The following is a 17,173-nucleotide window of genomic DNA, read 5'->3' on the forward strand; positions in this document are numbered from 1 at the left end:
CCTTCCAGCCCTAATGTCTATGAAATCTATGAAATACCTTTAAGTAAAAACGTTTTGCTTTTATTTAATGATCTTCACTGTTTCTCCAGTCTCAAGTGACTCTGTCTTTTCTGTTTTAAAAATAACTTCTAAACCTGGTTCTGACATAATTAAGTTCACTATTGCATATTTAAAATAGCAGCTAATTAAGTGACCCATGCTAATGAGTTAAGCAATTCTGAAACAATATTCTTTGTTTTGCCTTTACATTTTAAATCTGTAATGTTCTTGAGTTATGGATTGCAATTGTAACGTCATCCATTGGTCAGTTCAGGTACTGAAAAACTATTCTTGCTTTTTAAGGACTCAGCTGAAAAAGTTCTTGGGCAAATCAGTGAAAAGGGCAAAACATCTTGCTGAAGAATATGGTGAACGTGCTGTAAATAAAGTTAAAAGTGTTCGAGATGAAGGTCAGTGAAATATGTTTGTGCTCGCTTGCATGCTCTCTTCCTCCCCCTCTCATGGCCTTGTTGGGTCCATGGGGAACCAAAGCTGTACAATGGAACAGGGATCTTTCTTTGGAGATTAAAAATTAATTGTGCCATCACCATATAACTTTAACATAATGTGGGTTCTTGGAGTCAAGGCTTCCATTACTGTCTTATATGCAGCTTTATGGAAAAACCTTTCAAGGATGGCCTCACTGGTTGTTTCCCTCCTTGTCTTACTGCTGTTCATTGCCTCCTAAAACAGCAAAAAAGGCTGCCAGGTAGATGGAGAGGGCTAAAGTAAAAAAAAAAAAAAAAAATCTTACCTCCAACATAGGCACCATGGCCTATATAGATCTATAGGCAACGTTGGGTTTTATACTCTTAAAAACATAATAATGTTTGGACACATAAGATTATGCATCTTTAATTAATAATCACTAGTTCTTAGTCTTTATGTCTGTCATTCAACCAGGAGCTTTGTCCACCCTGGAGACGGCATCAAGCACTCAAGGGTTTCAGACTTCTCCCATGTAATCTCTCATGAGGGAGAAAATTAGTTGGTGGTTTTTATCTGATCCACCTGAGTGCCCTAACTTTTCACTTTCCTGTTGCCACTGAAACTTTGGAAACCAATTCCAGCCAGAACAGTAATGAGGATGTTGTGCAAACAGCGCACAGTTCTGGTGCCCACAAAAGCATGTTCTTTTCTTCTTTGAATTATAGATATTTTTTCCATAGTGCTTGTGAGCATTATATTTTTAATGGAATTGAACTGTTATTGGAAGGCTCCTGTATCCTTCAGTCGGGCTGTTTAATCTTTCCTCATTTTGTTCCCTTGTTTTTGTCTGTGTTCTTCCTTTCAAATTAGGCTTAGGCCTGTTAATGCAGTAAGAATCTTACTTGGTTTGGAAATGTCTTTAGTGAAAGGAAAATCACTACCAATTCAAGAGCAAAATAATAGGCCCTTTCAAGAAAATTAGTGACAAATGCACTGTGGGGATGAAGTGACTGTTGTCTAATGCCTATTTAAATTTATGTCTACTTAGTTTTCCATACTGATCAAGATGATCCCTCTTCAAGTGATGATGAAGGAATGCCATACACAAGACCTGTTAAATTCAAAGCAGCACATGGCTTCAAGGGTCCTTACGATTTTGAACAAATAAAAGTAGTTCAGGATCTCAGTGGGGAACATATGGTAAGCATATCACTTTCACTTTATTTGCTGAGCCTGGTCAGCTTGAAATCCAAGAGGGTCTTCAGAGCTTCTTCCTACTGTGTCATTCCAGTTCACTTCAGATCCTCTCCTCTGTGGGCAAGAGCCTGCAAATGGAAAAGCCAGGGCTTGTTCCTTCACCCATGAGGAACCATTGGTAGGATCTATGTTTCCCTCTGGTTGGGAAAACAGTAAGCTGTGCTCTGCAGCTCAGACTTCAGTGTTTTCCTGGGAAATATTGGAGCGCCCAGAATGTGACCCAAGATTCCTGAGTCTCTTGATTCTTCCATTGTCAGTAAATACATGAAAGATACTGTCAAGATGTTGCCTTCCTTTTAGTGATGGTCCATGCAGGAGATGATGGCCTATCGCTAATACATCTGCTGTCTTAATTGAAGTGGCACAGGTCTTTTCTTTTAATCCTGCTGCTTATCCATCTTGGTATCAGTATGATAAGCAGCTAGCTATTCTGTATTTTGGGTCGTCTCATGTCTGTTCAGTACATAAGCCTTGCTCTGAAGATGGAATTAATTTTCCCACCAGGCTCATCACTGGGAGTGCTTCATAAATAGCAGCTGAGTTTCACAACATCCACGTAAGACTGGGCAGTGATGTCTGTGTTTTACAGGTGGGGAGCAGAGGTGCATAGAAGAAATCCTGGTACAAGAATCTTAATTTTGGCTGCCCAGTCTGGGACACCCAGGACTTGATTTTTCAGGGTCTTCAGCAGTTCTTATATTGAAGTCAACTGGAGCTGTGCCTTAGCAACAGCTGTGAATGCTCACCCCTTTTGTAAATCAAATCTCTGGATCTCTAGTCAGGCATGCAAGAAAAGAGGAGTACAGTTAATGAGTGCTGTGAATTAACATAATATAGGAAATTAATGGCAGCATTTAGCTGCCTTTACTTAGGGGGCCCTCCTTTCTCTTCATTCAATCCCATGTCTCCCTCACTGTACACCCTTGTTTTTTCAAAAGCAAATGAAGCCTGGAGCCTACAAACAACTTCCTTCACTAAACTGTTTGAATTCATCTTCAGAGCCAGTCCATCCCTGTACTGTGTATAATCACATAATTAGTAATCATATCATAATGCGTACTCAAAGGCACTAAATTAAGCTTGTCCAGGAACCTTCATCCTGGCATTTCTTAACTCCTGGGTGATGTATTTTATATGCTTAATAGAACATGCCCTTGTGTGTGTGCACCAGTTGGTTTTCTAGTAATGCACGTGGCATGGCAAAAGGCACTTGGCAGTTGATGAGCTTTGTTTGTTTGTGTGTTTTCTATTTTGACAGGGTGCTGTTTGGACAATGAAATTTTCTCACTGTGGCCGATTACTTGCATCAGGAGGGCAGGATAATGTAGTGAGAATATGGGTTTTAAAAAACGCTTTTGATTATTTCAACAACATGCGAATGAAATACAATACAGAAGGTATTTTTTTCTTTCTTTTTTTTGCATTTGCATTTCAGGAACACTCACGATTCTAGGCATAACTTTTTCTTGGTTTAAAAAGAAAAGTCCTGCTTAACGAATTTTTAAACATGTTACCTTTTCTTGTGATTTAGGTCGTGTGTCCCCCTCTCCATCCCAAGAGAGCCTGAATTCTTCAAAGTCTGATACTGATGCAGGGGTATGTGCATCTGATAGGATAAGACTTCTTTTGTATTGCTCTGTGTTTCTTTAACGTGCTCCAGTTCTGGGGGAATTTAAAGTCTGAAGGCACAGTTCTGCAGTTTGATCTTTGCGTTGTCTTCAGTGAAAGGTTCCACTTAGTAAGAACACAGGTTTTTATAAGGTCTTCTGAGAGATCCAAATAGAACATTTATTGATGTCATCAGAAACTAGGATCTGAATGAAAATGTTTAGGCCACATACACAGTTAATAAAGGCAAGAAATAAATTTGAGTTAATTTGATAAGTTGCTGTTACATCTTCATTTTGATATTCTACTAATTAAAGATAATTTCCCAGTGGGAGTTGGAGCTGACTGGTTAAGATAACTGAATAACTGTTTGAAATCCTGGCCTAGTGATTTTGCAGTTGTTGGATTTTCTGAATGAAGCAGATAAACAAAAAGGAGCGTAAAGCAAATTTTAGAAATGGTGTGCCTGTGTTTTGTGTACATATGTGCGTATTGTTCCCTTTATTTATAGATTGATATAAATTGACTACTGCCTACCTAATTGGAGAACTGAATGACGTGTGTGCGTGTGCAAAAAAAAACTAGTGGAAGGACCCATTCTTCACTGGGGTTGTTATTTTTGTAATTGCAGTGTTTGTTTATTTTCAAAGAACTTAGTACAACATATTTAACATTTAATATTTAAAGTGGAGCGATATTTCAAATGACATCCAAATGAATGATCTTTATTGTAGAACTTCCTTGTAAACGATGTTCATGGCGTTTCCTGTTGGGGCCAGTATATACAACCCCTTTGACAACCAACTCTGGAGCAAACCATGTATAACTGCTGGTGTGAAAAGCATTGTTCCCTTAAATCATCACTGGAAGCCCCAAAAAGGGTCAAGTGAAAAATAACACGGCTGTAATTTTCTTCAGGTGGTATTCACTGACTTTGCAGAGTTTAGAGTAGATAGGCCCAGCCATTCTTGAGTTTTATAAGCAAACATACATACAGACATACACTTCATTTTATAATAAAGACAGTTGAACTGAATTAACTGCATCCTAAATGGGGTGGGACCAGTTTATCTGAGAAGCAAAGTAATCCCAGTCACTGGAAGCCCCAAAAAGGATCAAGTGAAAAATGTAACTTGCCTATAATTTTTCCTTGGATGGTATTAGTGATTTTTTTTTTTTGGGGGGGGGAAAGTTTAGAGTAGATAGGACCAGCCATTCTTGAGTTATAAGCAAACAGACATGCAGACATACACTTCATTTTACAGATATATAGATAGATGTATGTTTCACATATAACACTGTTTTTAGCCTATTGGAATCAGTCAAGGACATGAATTGTCATTACAGTCCTTACAGTTGAAAATTGTAATCTTTTACCAGTGGTTAACTATGGTGTAGTTGCCAGAAACCTGTAGTGTAGTGTGTTTTATTAAGTCCATACCAGTGTTGTAAACCACCTAAATGGTAAAGTTGATATCTTTTTGTTTTTCCCCCTTCCCTAAAAGCCAGCCTTTAATAAAAGGCTACCCAAACAGTGTTTATTTTTCTTCTTGCATTAACTTTCCCTTAAAGGATCATCTAGCTCTGAAGTGCTATTCCCAAAATGCAGTAGGAACTTTAATGTCTGTCTGTCTGTCTGTCTGTCTGTCCTCCCCTAAGTGAGGGGACTTTCAAGGCCAGTAACATTTATTAAAGCCGTAACCTGCAAATGCAGACCAGTCACCTTTAGAAGCGTGCTTGATTAGTGGCAGCTTATACTGCTGTAATGAAAGGCACTGCGTTGTTCAACACTACAATACTTTGGTATAAAATTGATGTGTGGCAGCCCTCTGTGCTTTGAGAACGGTGTTGCTGTAACTGTATCTCTGCATATAGCACCATATGACATTTTGAAGTGGTGTTCAGCCATCCGAGTTGAATCTTTCTTATGTACTAGTTGATGCTAGGATTTTGTTCCTGCTTTCAGAGGTGGGGGCACTACTGCACTATGCTGTAACCAGCTGCCAGCCTGTTGTTATATTTCTTGTAGTCTTTCTGTGCTGTTAATCCGTGTGGTATGTTGATTTGATAGGTTTGCAGCGGAACTGATGAAGATCCTGATGATAAAAATGCACCCTTTAGGCAGCGGCCGTTTTGCAAATACAAAGGACATACAGCAGATCTACTGGATCTCTCATGGTCTAAGGTAAGACACCTTTCATGTAGACTGCACAGCTTTTCCATTCCCCATATTTTGCTCTATTGCCTTGCTCCCACGTATCTTACATTGCTTGGCCCTTTTATATCTAAGCAAAGCAGTGGATTTCAGCTCAATAGACAGGCATACACTGTCCAAAAACTGGCAAAGACCTAAGTGGGGTGGTTTCCATTTATCATAAATGGAACATAGAGTGTAAGAACATGCATGTTATTCTCATCTCCCTGCAGCTTTTCGCTCCTGCAGTAGCCTCTGTTAAACATGAGCACAGGATACTCAGGAGGCACACATCTCCACCGTGTCACTGGGGACAGTTGGACTGTGCTGGCTTGCTTACTCTTACTGAAGTTCTGGTCAGGATGCTAATGCATTCAAAGATAGCCCATCCCTGGGAATCATTTCTATGGCTAAAATGTAACTACAGACCAACGGCCAGACTAGTCGTCTGCGGAGAATTATTTTAGTGGAAATAAAGCAGAACCCTGTTAAATGTCACATTACAGCTCAGTCTGCAGTGGCATGAAGCAGAGTCCATTTGTTTTGCATATTTCCCATGGAAATGTGAGGACCTGCTGCTAACTGCAGTTTTAGATCCTCTAAAAATGTTTTGCTTTCCCATAAACTTTGTTAACCAAAGTCAAAACAACTGAAAACTTGGTCTTCTCAGTTCTTGTCATGCTCTTCCCGGTAGAGTTCAGGCTGCTCAGAGAGGAGGCTGGGATGGTTGGTACTAGTTATTTGAGGCTTATCTCCATGTGAGCTGGGCAAAACACTTTTCTCACTCAAATACAAGTTTGGCTCAACCAAAACCACTCATTTATGCCAAATTCTAGCTTCAGCTAAACATGTTTAACCCCCACCCCACAACAGTTGAAATGTTTTGAGTGTTTTGAAGCAACATTTTAATTACTCATTTTGAAATACTTAGTGTTGATATTTCCTAGAGTTAATTGAAAGAAAGCTAAACTTTTTAAAACACAATATTTTGTTGTGAACTTTTTTATTTTGGGGGAGTTCAACCATTAAAATCATTATTCTCATAGCTTTAGGCATACTCTAAGGTGTATTTTAAGCCCACGTGTTTAAATGGTTAAGCTAGATGATGCAAATCATGTTGACCTTGTGTCCATGAATGCTTTGTTGCAGTTGCCCTACTAGTTAGTGTTGGTGCTGAGCCATTTAAGCACAGTTCGCTTAAGCTTGAAAATGGAAAACTTGTTGGATTCTACAGAAGCAACTGAGGAGACCAAAAATACAGAAATGAAAGATTTTAATTCTCTTTTATCCATTCAAACATTGTTATTTCTGGGAGCCATTTTATTTCCTACTTGGTTGAAAAATGAAGTCTTTATTAAAATCAAAGAAATATACTTTTTCAGTTCTTAGCACAGAACATGCAACATAGAACCAGGATTGAACAAAATTCTCAGGTGAAAGAAATGCCTTAAATAATGCTTTGTGAAATAACTGGAAAAGACTCTGAATTTTGGGGTGGGAGGGAAAAGGAATTTCTGTTAAGCTATCCTGTGGTTTCCAGTTTATAACATTACTGCTATTTTTGTCTTCAGGACATTCCACATGTGCTTTTAAAGCTGCCTCTCTGCTGTTAAATAAACTAAGAGAATCGCACTCCATTAGGTTCTATATCATGGGGGCTTTTTTAAAAGGAAAGCTTACCATTGCATTTTCTGTACTGAACAATCAGGGCCACAATAACTGGGTTGGATGAAAATAGCATTTTTATTTTAAAGTCCGAGGACCTAGATATTGTAGGGAGAAATAATTGGATGATCTGAATTTCTTAGCAGCGTCACTTGGTATTGTGTTAGTCCAAAGTATGAAATATAAAAAGAGAAAAAATCTTAGAAACCCAGTTTCAGAAAAAGAATGTGGCAGGGCTTTTGTTTTTAAAAACCACAGGCAGCACTTCTTTAGAAGGCTCTGGGAATATCTGAAGTACTGACAGCGTAAAGAGGATTTTTCTGTCTCATTCCTTTCTTTCTCAGGATGTTTCCATGAACAGAGCAGTATGTTTAGGCAGGATTAAGCTGTTCCTTTTCTGCAGCGTCAACTTTGCAGCTAGTTGCGGGGGAGATAATTTTGATGTCATAAATCAGAAATGTTCCTCAACTTCAAGTGGGAACTGTGCAGGAATTAGGCTAACTTTCCAAGATTGCCATCCAAAGTTCTCTAGTCACTGGGAAAAAAAATAAACTAAAAAGTGTAACTAATTTAAAAAATGGAGGAAATGGTGTTAGGATCTAGAGCAGTAACATTTCTATTCATAGTTCTCTCAACTAGTTGCACCATTTAGTAAACTGGGTGTGACAGCTAATAACTGTGCTTCCAGCAAAAAAAAGGAATTGCATTTAACACTGGTCAGCCTCTAGTATTTAGTCATTGTTCACTTTTTCATCACTGTTAAATTTTTGCTGGGATGCTAGGACCTGGAAATTTTTGACACCTGACCACGAAGTGCTAGATACCAAATTGCATTTGTGCTTAGTACCTATAACAAGCCTTTGAGTAATCTCCTTGGAATGTCTTCCACAGAATTACTTCTTGCTTTCCTCTTCCATGGACAAAACAGTCAGATTATGGCACATATCCAGAAGAGAATGTCTCTGCTGCTTCCAGCACATAGACTTTGTCACTGCGATAGCTTTCCATCCAAGAGTAAGTAGTCATCTTTTGTTTTTGTTTGAATAGAGGGAAGATTTTAAAAGGGCACTTAGGCACCTCCTGTTTGCTGTCAGATTTAAAACCTGACACTAGAAATTGGATACCTGAATGACTTCTGTGTCCATAAAAAAATATCCCTCCTAGACCAGAGTCCTGCATTGCAGTCACTGTTAAACCTGGTCCCCACAGAGTGTAGCTGTGACTGGCTGACATGATGCGTAATGTATTACTGCCTTTATACTGACTGCACAGTTTTGTTCTGTGTTGCAATAGCCAACTTGATTAAACATGATTTTTCACCATGTTAAAACTTCCAGTTTTAAGTAAACTGTTAGAATGTATTTTAGGCCGTGCACCTCCTATTCCTGTGTACTCTGTTAGGATGATCGGTACTTCCTAAGTGGCTCGCTGGATGGGAAACTCCGACTTTGGAACATTCCTGACAAAAAAGTGGCATTATGGAACGAAGTGGATGGGCAGACAAAATTAATCACGGCTGCAAACTTCTGTCAGAACGGCAAATATGCAGTGATTGGCACATACGATGGTAGATGCATCTTCTATGACACAGAGGTAAAAAATTCTGTTTTGGAATTGAGTTAGACTTAGACTGCGGCATACATTTATTGAAAGAACAGCCACTTTCACTCCTACATGATGTTTTTTGTAGGAATTAAAGGAGTCTTTACATTAAGTCATTTACCTTTCTGTCACAGAAATACCAGTTTTTAAATCATGTTCCTTGAGTATGGTGATAGCTGGCACTTAAAACCATTAAGGATCATTTTAATTTCTCTTAGCACTTGAAGTACCATACACAGATACATGTGCGTTCTACCAGAGGACGGAACAGAGTTGGAAGAAAAATTACTGGGATTGAACCCTTGCCTGGAGAAAATAAGGTACCAATACAGTACACTTCAGAGGCCACCTGTGCTCTCACTGACCCCTGACATTGAGTATTGCTGTAATCCTCTGTGGCAACAGGATTCAGATTGCAGCAGAGAGGAAAATGCCATTTTTAATAGCACGTACCACATAATAAATATTGTAGGAATCAAAAATGACTGGTGCTGATGAGTTAAGAGGCTGTGACATGGATGATTACACAGTCTGGTGGGTGGCGAATTGGCTAGAGGGTCATACCCAGAGAGTGGTGGTGGACAGCTCGGTATCGACCTGGAAGGACATGGGTAGTGGGGTCCTGCAGGGCTCAGTCCTTGGACCAATACTCTTCAGCGTCTTCATCAGTGACTTGGACGAGGGAGTGAAGTGTACTCGGTCCAAGTTTGCAGATGATACAAAACTGTGGGGAGAAGGCACACCGGAGGGCAGGGAACAACTACAGACAGACCTGGACAGGTTGGACAAATGGGCAGAAAAGAAGAGAATGCAATTTAACAAGGAGAAATGCAAAGTGCTGCACCTAGGGAGGAGAAATGCCCAGCACACCTACTGCCTAGGAAATGACCTGCTCGGCAGCACGGAAGCGGAAAGGGATCTCCGAGTCCTAGTGGACTCCAAGATGAACATGAGTCATCAGTGGGATGAAAAGAAGTCATCAGCAAAGCTAATGGCACTTTATCGTGCATCAGCAGATGCATGACAAACTGAACCAGGGAGGTGATACTTGTTTTGGGCCCCACACTTCAAGAGGGATGTGATTAACCTGGAGAGGGTCCAGAGAAGGGCCACTCGTATGGTTAAGGGCTTGCAGGCCAAGCCCTACGAGGAGAGACTAGGGCACCTGGACCTCTTCCGCCTCCGCAAGAGAAGGTTGAGAGGCGACCTTGTGGCTGCCTGTAAATTCATCATGGGGGCGCAAAAGGGAATTGGTGAGGCTCTGCTCACCAAGGCACCCCTGGGGGTCACAAGAAATAATGGCCATAAGTTAGCAGAGAGCAGATTTAGACTGGACATTAGGAGGAACTTCTTCACAGTTAGAGTGGCCAAGGTCTGAAATGGGCTCCCAAGGGAGGTGATGCTCTCCCCTACCCTGGGGGTCTTCAAGAGGAGGTTGGATGGGCATCTGGCTGGGGTCATCTGAACCCAGCACTCTTTCATGTCTATGCAGGGGATCGGACTCGATCTGTTGAGGTCCCTTCCAACGCTAACATCTATGAACTATGAGTTCCTTAGGAAACGCTTATTTTGTCTTTGGCAGAACTAGTTATTTGGAAAGTCTTCTGATGGCACATGTGACTCGAGCAGTATGTTAATCATGACTCATAAGCTGCGGTTTTGTAGTCAGAAAATCGGTCATTTCCATAATGGGTCTCCTGGTGCAGTGTAAGGGACAAGCACCTAAAATCAGAACTGATTTAAAGGGGTCAAATTATTTTGGCTCAAAGAATCTGCTCTTAAATACTGTGCTACAGAATAACGAGCTAAGGACAAGGAGAACTTGTCTTATAATGTTTCTGCTGTATTGGCACTGTGGTGCTTTTGCTGAATCAACATCTAACACTGTCATAACTAATGTTGCACCAGCTGCCATTACTTGCACGTGCTGTAATCCGGTCTGGTGGTTCTCAGACTTTGAGGCATGAGACACCCTCAGAAAACGCCTGCCCTTTTTTGACTAGTCAGAAAAAGACTAGGGCAATTCTTCTGTTGCAAAGAACTCAGGAAGACCCCAGCAGGTCTGAGTGCTTTTGACACTGTGGATTCCTGTTTGAAATCTCTGGGCCTATTTTGTGAATCACATTTGCATGCCTAACAGTGGTGACATTGTGTGGCACCCTTGAAAGGCTCTCAAAGCACCCCAGGGTGCAGTGGCACCCTGATTGTGATTCACTCATTTAACCTAATGCATTAAATATTGTTGGCTTAACTCAATATATCTTGGGTTTAGGTTATCAAATGCTGTGCTCCTGCCAGTGTAACTCAAGCTGGGCAGCAGCTCCTAATAAAAAACAAAACGATGGGCAATCACCTAGATGCAGAAAAACCCCTCTGCCAGTTAGAGGTGACCTGCTCATTGGGAGCTTTCTAAACTCTACTTTTCAGCTCTAGCAAGAATTTCTCTTTCTCAGTAGCTGAAAGACGCGCTGTGTAGCACCTGTCACAAATGGAACATTTTTAAATGGCACCTGAACTGCGGGTGCCCTGGAACCAAAGCCTGTGGGCAAGAAGCCACGCCAGCATGGTTCCAGTTGTTGTCAGGTACTTAGCTGGCTGGTGTGCTTGCACTTTGTAATGCACCCAAAGAGTGCAGTAGCAGATACTTGTCCAGCATCCTGTGTTGACACACTAGCTACCCTACAGACCCGGTTCCATTTCTAGCGTGCTGTGAAGGCACGAGTCAACTCAATTCCTCCTTGCCCTATCTTGAGTTGTTGCTTTCCCACATACCTTTTCCAGGCTTCCCTGTTTAAATTGTGTACTTTAATTCCTGATCCTGAAGAGCATGCACATGGAGCTACAAAAACCCTTTCTGACCAAGTAAAATATAATATATTTATGAGATTGATAGTTTGCCACTCTTTATGAGATCACTCCTGTTCTCCCAGCTGTGCCCCATGAATGGCATACCAGCTGTCTCCTGATGGATCATCATTACAGGACAGGACATGGCTCTTATGGCTGTAGAACCAGGAGAGTTCATGAAGAACAGGTTGTTTGCTGCGGTTGTGTGAGTCGCTTTGCCCATCATCATAATGAAACATTCAGTTCCGGCTGTGAGGACTGGTAGAAGCTGGGGTTTGTTATAAACAAGAGTTGGTTGTAATGACATTGTAATGTCTGTCATGTGTCTATCTCCTGACCTAGACTGAAAATGCAGAAATGTTAGAAGTGATAATTCTTGTTCCAGTTGCTCTGGGATGAGTTTTGTGATGAGCCAAGTGCAAGTGGCAGGCTCTTCAAGAGCCTAGAAAGACTTCTGCTTCACAGCTTGACTGAGCCTCTGACCTTGTCTCAGCCGAGTTGTTAACCCTAAGGGTTGGGTTTGGCATAACTAATTTGTCGTTTATAATTAGAAATTGGGTTTTTACACCTCCTCTAATGTGTTTACATCTCGTTTGCCTTCCAGATACTAGTGACCTCAAATGATTCCAGGATCAGACTCTACGATTTAAGAGATTTGTCCTTATCTATGAAATACAAAGGCTATGTCAATAGCAGCAGCCAAATCAAAGCCAGTTTCAGGTAATCAGACCCTATGTCATGATATGAATGTGTCTTTATAGCAATCCAGTCTGCGAGCCCCCTTGAAATCTGGCAGGCACCATGTATAAAACCCTTGCTCTGCAAACCGAAGATCTGGACTGTTGGTTTGCTGGATGTCAGGCATGTTCTGTTGGGTGGGCACAAGTGATGCTGCTCCATGGACGGGGTGCTAGAGTCTCCCCAAGGACAAACACTTGTGTAAAGAAGCTCATCCCTTCCAGACTGAGCATCGTTGCTGACATGTGCCCTGTAAGAGTCTTCACAGATTCTGAAAGCTGTTTAAAACTTTGGGGATGGAGTAATGCCATGCTGGTTTGTAAGAGGAGAGGAGGAAAGGTCCCAGCTCTCTCTTCCTTTTAGCGCTATACTTTAGGCCAAGACCATGACAGAGGCCGTTCTTGAGAAAAGGGCAGTCTCGGGTCTGTGCTCAACTTGAAAGCTACTCTGGCATCCATTTTTGTCTTGTGCTCAGCTGCTCAAGAAGGAGTGTAGCAAAACTCCACATCTTGGTTGCCAGCCGCCATTCTGCAGTCAGCTGTTGGAGAGCTGATGGTGAGTGGGGATGACCAGAGCTGGGACATTCCTACGTACAAGCCTGTAGACTACATTCATGACGTTTAAATAGCAAACCTATTTAAAGTCCCAGGACCAGCAGGATTGCCCCAGAAGCACTCCGACTGGGGGCTGCATAGGCTACCTTGACACAGCCTGCTTTGCGTATGCATTACCTGTCATCCGCCGCTTACTGTTTCTTCAAAGCCTGTAGTTCTTGCAGCTTGTCATACCCGCATCTTGTGCTTCTAGGTCCCATGTCAAAACCAACTGTAAAATGCGCACCTTTATCACTGCACGCCTCCCTAGATCCTCATTTCAGGTTGTCGGCAGCACAGAAAAGTACTTGTTTTTTGTACAAGTCGCTTGCTTGCAGTTTGGAGGGGGATCCCTAATAAACTGGAGAATGTGCTCTATAGTATCGGTAGCGGCAGGAGTGTGACTTCTGTGCAACATCACCAAGTTGGGTTTCTGCAACTGCCATTGTCAGTTGTTGGGGGCGCACCTTTTCAGAAAAGGGTGGCAAGACCTGTGCGTGCACACTACATGAATTGGCTGGTGGTTGTGTGAGACCCGGGGTTTCCACTGTATCAGGCAGGTGTGCTGCCACTTGAAGCACTGGGACGACTCAGCGTCACTTATTTTTCCGCGATTGCTGATGTTCATTCCTTGCTGCTCTGTTGCCCGAGTTCTTTTTTAGATTCAGATGCAATCATTACATCTCTCCAGTAGCTAATGTGTATGTGGTGTTGAGGGGGTTTTTTTTTTTCATTAACCATTTTTCTCAGGGTATCGGAATCATTTCTGATTTCTGCACTTAATATGCTAAACAGCAGGGCATGCTTTTTTCTGCACTTTCGTGTCCCTTTAAGAAAAGCGATGCTGTGCTGGGAAGTTGGCTAAAAATTAAGGTAGAATTCTCCCCTTGTATTTCTAGCCATGATTTTACCTACATTGTAAGTGGCTCAGAAGATAAATATGTTTATATTTGGAGTACGTATCATGACTTAAGCAAGTTTACTTCAGTCAGAAGAGACCGTAATGACTTCTGGGAAGGCATCAAAGGTAAAATCCGCGTTCTTGATCTTGGTATATTTTTTGGTTTTGCCTAAGCTTCTACGCTTTTAGAGGTTGAATGTTTTTAATCCCTTTTTGCCTTCTATCTTTGCCAGCAGTAATTAAATGAGGGAATTGCGCATATCGATTAACAGATATTATACAAGCAAGCTATATTACATCACTAGTATCTTTTGAGCCTTGCTTATGTCATGACACTTTCTCCCTTAAAAAGTCTTTAGAATATATGACTCGGTGCCACCGAATAAGTAAGATGGCAAGAAATGGTTAAAGTTTTCAGATAAAATGGGGCCAGGCCAGCTGAAGCTAGGCTTTAGGCTAGGCTTCTGGGGGCACTGCCGTAATTCAGTTGAGTTGGCAGATGCATTAGTTCCATTGTAGCAATGTAAAATCCTCCAAAAGCTTTAAAGAAGAAAAGCCACCATCTCAAATTAATTTTCTGTTAATTGTATGTTAAGTTGACTCTGAGAATGAAATGAGCTGTTTAAACTTGCAGATTGGTCACTTTATTTCTCTTTTTTTAAAGAAATAAGACCATCAGAAAGCCCTGCCTGCTCCTCCAGGCTTTTGGGCAGCAGGAGCTCTGCAGTAAAGGGCATTTGTATGCGTTTCCCTGCCCTGGTGGTCGTTTTTCATTTTCTAACTGTGGGAGCGGGTGCCTGCAGGGATCTTGTATTGATGTCTGCTGTCACTGATAAGATGACTCAAGTACTGCCCTCCATGCTGACACCCTCCCGCATGCCCTGAAAGCGCAGGGAATGAGTTGGCTCATGTTGCCTTGAGCTGCCCGGACACTGTGAAACTCTTGGGGGGCGCGCTGTATTTTAGAGAACCAGTATTTCTCACAATGAAATGAATTCAATACAAAGTGGACTTCCTCTGTTTCTTTAGCTCACAACGCAGTAGTCACATCAGCAATTTTTGCTCCTAACCCCAGTTTGATGGTATTGCTGGAAACTTCGGAAAAACAAGAAGCTGAAAGTACGGGAGATGATCCTGAAACATCTGACACCATCCCGTCTGGTAAGGTGCTGCATGGGGCTGTGGAAGTGCCGCTTGAGGGCAAAGCTTGTTCTTCCCAGGGCTGCAGAGCTTTTTAATAGTGGAAGAGAGCACATGGCTGAGAACTTCCAGCTCGTAGGCCCCCCCGGCCGTTCTTAAATGTGCAAATGAAAGCAATTCTTTGGACTCTGAGGGGCCTGCCGTTGAAGCCCTGTCTCAGAAGCGCATCTCTTCCATCTCCCCTTCCCCACTGGGATACGTGCTATATAAATGTATCATTAATGAACTGGTCCCTGGCCCAAGGAACACATGATTTTGGCATGTGACCAGTAGCAACCACTGGATAATATGCAAGAGGGTAAGGCGCATCACCAAGATGGCAATGCAGACCGTGCCTTCTATTCAAACCACTCGTTCTGTTTTTAACGAGCAGTTTTCTATACAGCTGAACCAGCCTTTCCTTCCTTTTTCCCCCGTTCAGGTGCTTTGAAGACGGATCACACAGAAGTGCTTCTATCAGCTGACTTCACTGGAGCAATCAAAGTCTTCATTAACAGGAAGAAAAATGTATCTTAATTATTTATTACTGACAGCATTAAAGTATGGTACCCTCAGTAAAATTGCATAGGTAATGTGGATGGAAGCAAAGTATCTATAATAATGTCACTTGCTGATTTATTTTTAAATCTTTATTTTAAAGCTACTCAGTTATTGGACCTCTTGGAAACCAGTGTTGACCTATTAACACCTGGGCTTGTAGAATAGAAAGGAATGTGTAAGAATAACCTTGCCCAACAATAGGCTCTACATTTTCTAAATACTGTTGTTTTGCTAAATGATTGTGAACATGCACAGGTTTCTGCACGAAAATATATTAACATTCACACATGTGTGTGCCTTTTTGGTTACATGCACTACCTTGAACATCTATCAAGAGTCAAATTAGTGGTGCTTGTGGCACCTGGATGGTGGGGAGAAGGGGATAATAAAGACATGATCTAGCTTCAAACGAAAATGCAGTCTCTTTGCACAAAATTCCATTTCTAAGGAAAGTGATATATTTTGGAGTTGTGGTAGTTTATTGCTCAGACTATTTAAGTTATGCAAGTTTCTGATGGATCAGCGACCATGTGTAAACATTTTTATAAATTTCTCAACTTCAGGACATGAATTTTTGTTGTCTTTTAATTGTTGTGGACTCCCGATTCCTGCCTTTGTATGTGTTGTTTTGTTTTGGTTTTGGGTTTTTTGCACACTTGAGCACAATTTCTATGTAAAGAATTCTGTCTCATTCCTGATTGAGCACCAGGCTACATTCACTGGTGGGGGGGGGAAGATGAAGCTGCATTAGAAACAATTCTTATATTTTACAACAATGTAAAATAAACTGTTTACATTTTTTTAAACATTGTAGTTTAAAATGTTTTAAGTTGTCTTTTTGTTTAGAGCTACTGAATTTGAACGTCTTTGTAAATACTCATATGATGTACCTATGAAATAACGTTCTGGGCAACAGAACCCATGAAATGTTATTGATGGTCAAGGATGTATCATTAAAATAGGTCACAAACACTTGGAAAAGGTTGTTTTGTGTTCTTTCTGTCTCTGTGCGGTGTCTGCCTAGCTCAGAGCTGTCCTTCTGCTTTCACTCATTTCCTTTTCCATTCTCCCGCATCTTTCTCTCACTAACTCTTATGGTATTTTTTTCCTTCAAAAAGAAAATTTTAAATAGCAGGGGACTGAGTGTGGACATTACATGGAAAGAAGTTGAAGGGTTATTGTGCAACTCCATATGACCAATATCTGAACAGGATTCAACATCTCTTTAATGAGAGCCTAGGGAGAGAAAGGGGGAGAAAAATATGCCCAATATTGCTCGCATCCTGTCTTTGTGCCACTATAGCAGCTTGATGAATATGAGCATAGTTTGAGTGTGAAGTTAATATTGGAAGAAGCATCTTGAACAAGAAAGCACTTGGGAAAGGTCATTGGTAGAAACAATTGGGTTTTTTATTTACTAAATTGTCTGCCAAATACAAATGATGGGAGCAGCATGCTTTGGAAAGCCCATCGATTACACAATGCGTTCTCGCTGGAGAGACGCATGACTCATTGATTTGAAAACAAGTACTTGCCTAGTTTAGACAGCCTGAAAGCTGC

At 41.3% G+C, this 17,173-nt stretch overlaps 1 protein-coding gene across 2 annotated transcripts in view; it reads left to right on the plus strand.

Annotated features, from left to right (window-relative positions):
* Positions 1-16,343, plus strand: part of WDR44 (WD repeat domain 44) — a 48,423-nt gene extending 32,080 nt beyond the window's left edge. Inside the window, exons 10-21 of one of the 2 annotated variants that reach the window (XM_019521266.1) lie at positions 343-449; positions 1,517-1,668; positions 2,984-3,122; positions 3,257-3,321; positions 5,405-5,518; positions 8,084-8,206; positions 8,594-8,785; positions 9,013-9,114; positions 12,246-12,361; positions 13,872-13,999; positions 14,903-15,034; positions 15,495-16,343. In XM_019521266.1, the coding sequence (XP_019376811.1) occupies positions 343-449; positions 1,517-1,668; positions 2,984-3,122; positions 3,257-3,321; positions 5,405-5,518; positions 8,084-8,206; positions 8,594-8,785; positions 9,013-9,114; positions 12,246-12,361; positions 13,872-13,999; positions 14,903-15,034; positions 15,495-15,589 (1,465 nt within the window). In that variant the 3' untranslated portion in view covers positions 15,590-16,343. The other variant, XM_019521267.1, reaches the window with a different exon arrangement.
* The last annotated feature ends 830 nt before the right edge of the window (positions 16,344-17,173 follow it).

This window comes from Gavialis gangeticus, unplaced genomic scaffold (assembly GCF_001723915.1).
Source record: "Gavialis gangeticus isolate Ggan-Ray unplaced genomic scaffold, GavGan_comp1, whole genome shotgun sequence".
Classification (NCBI taxonomy): domain Eukaryota; kingdom Metazoa; phylum Chordata; order Crocodylia; family Gavialidae; genus Gavialis; species Gavialis gangeticus.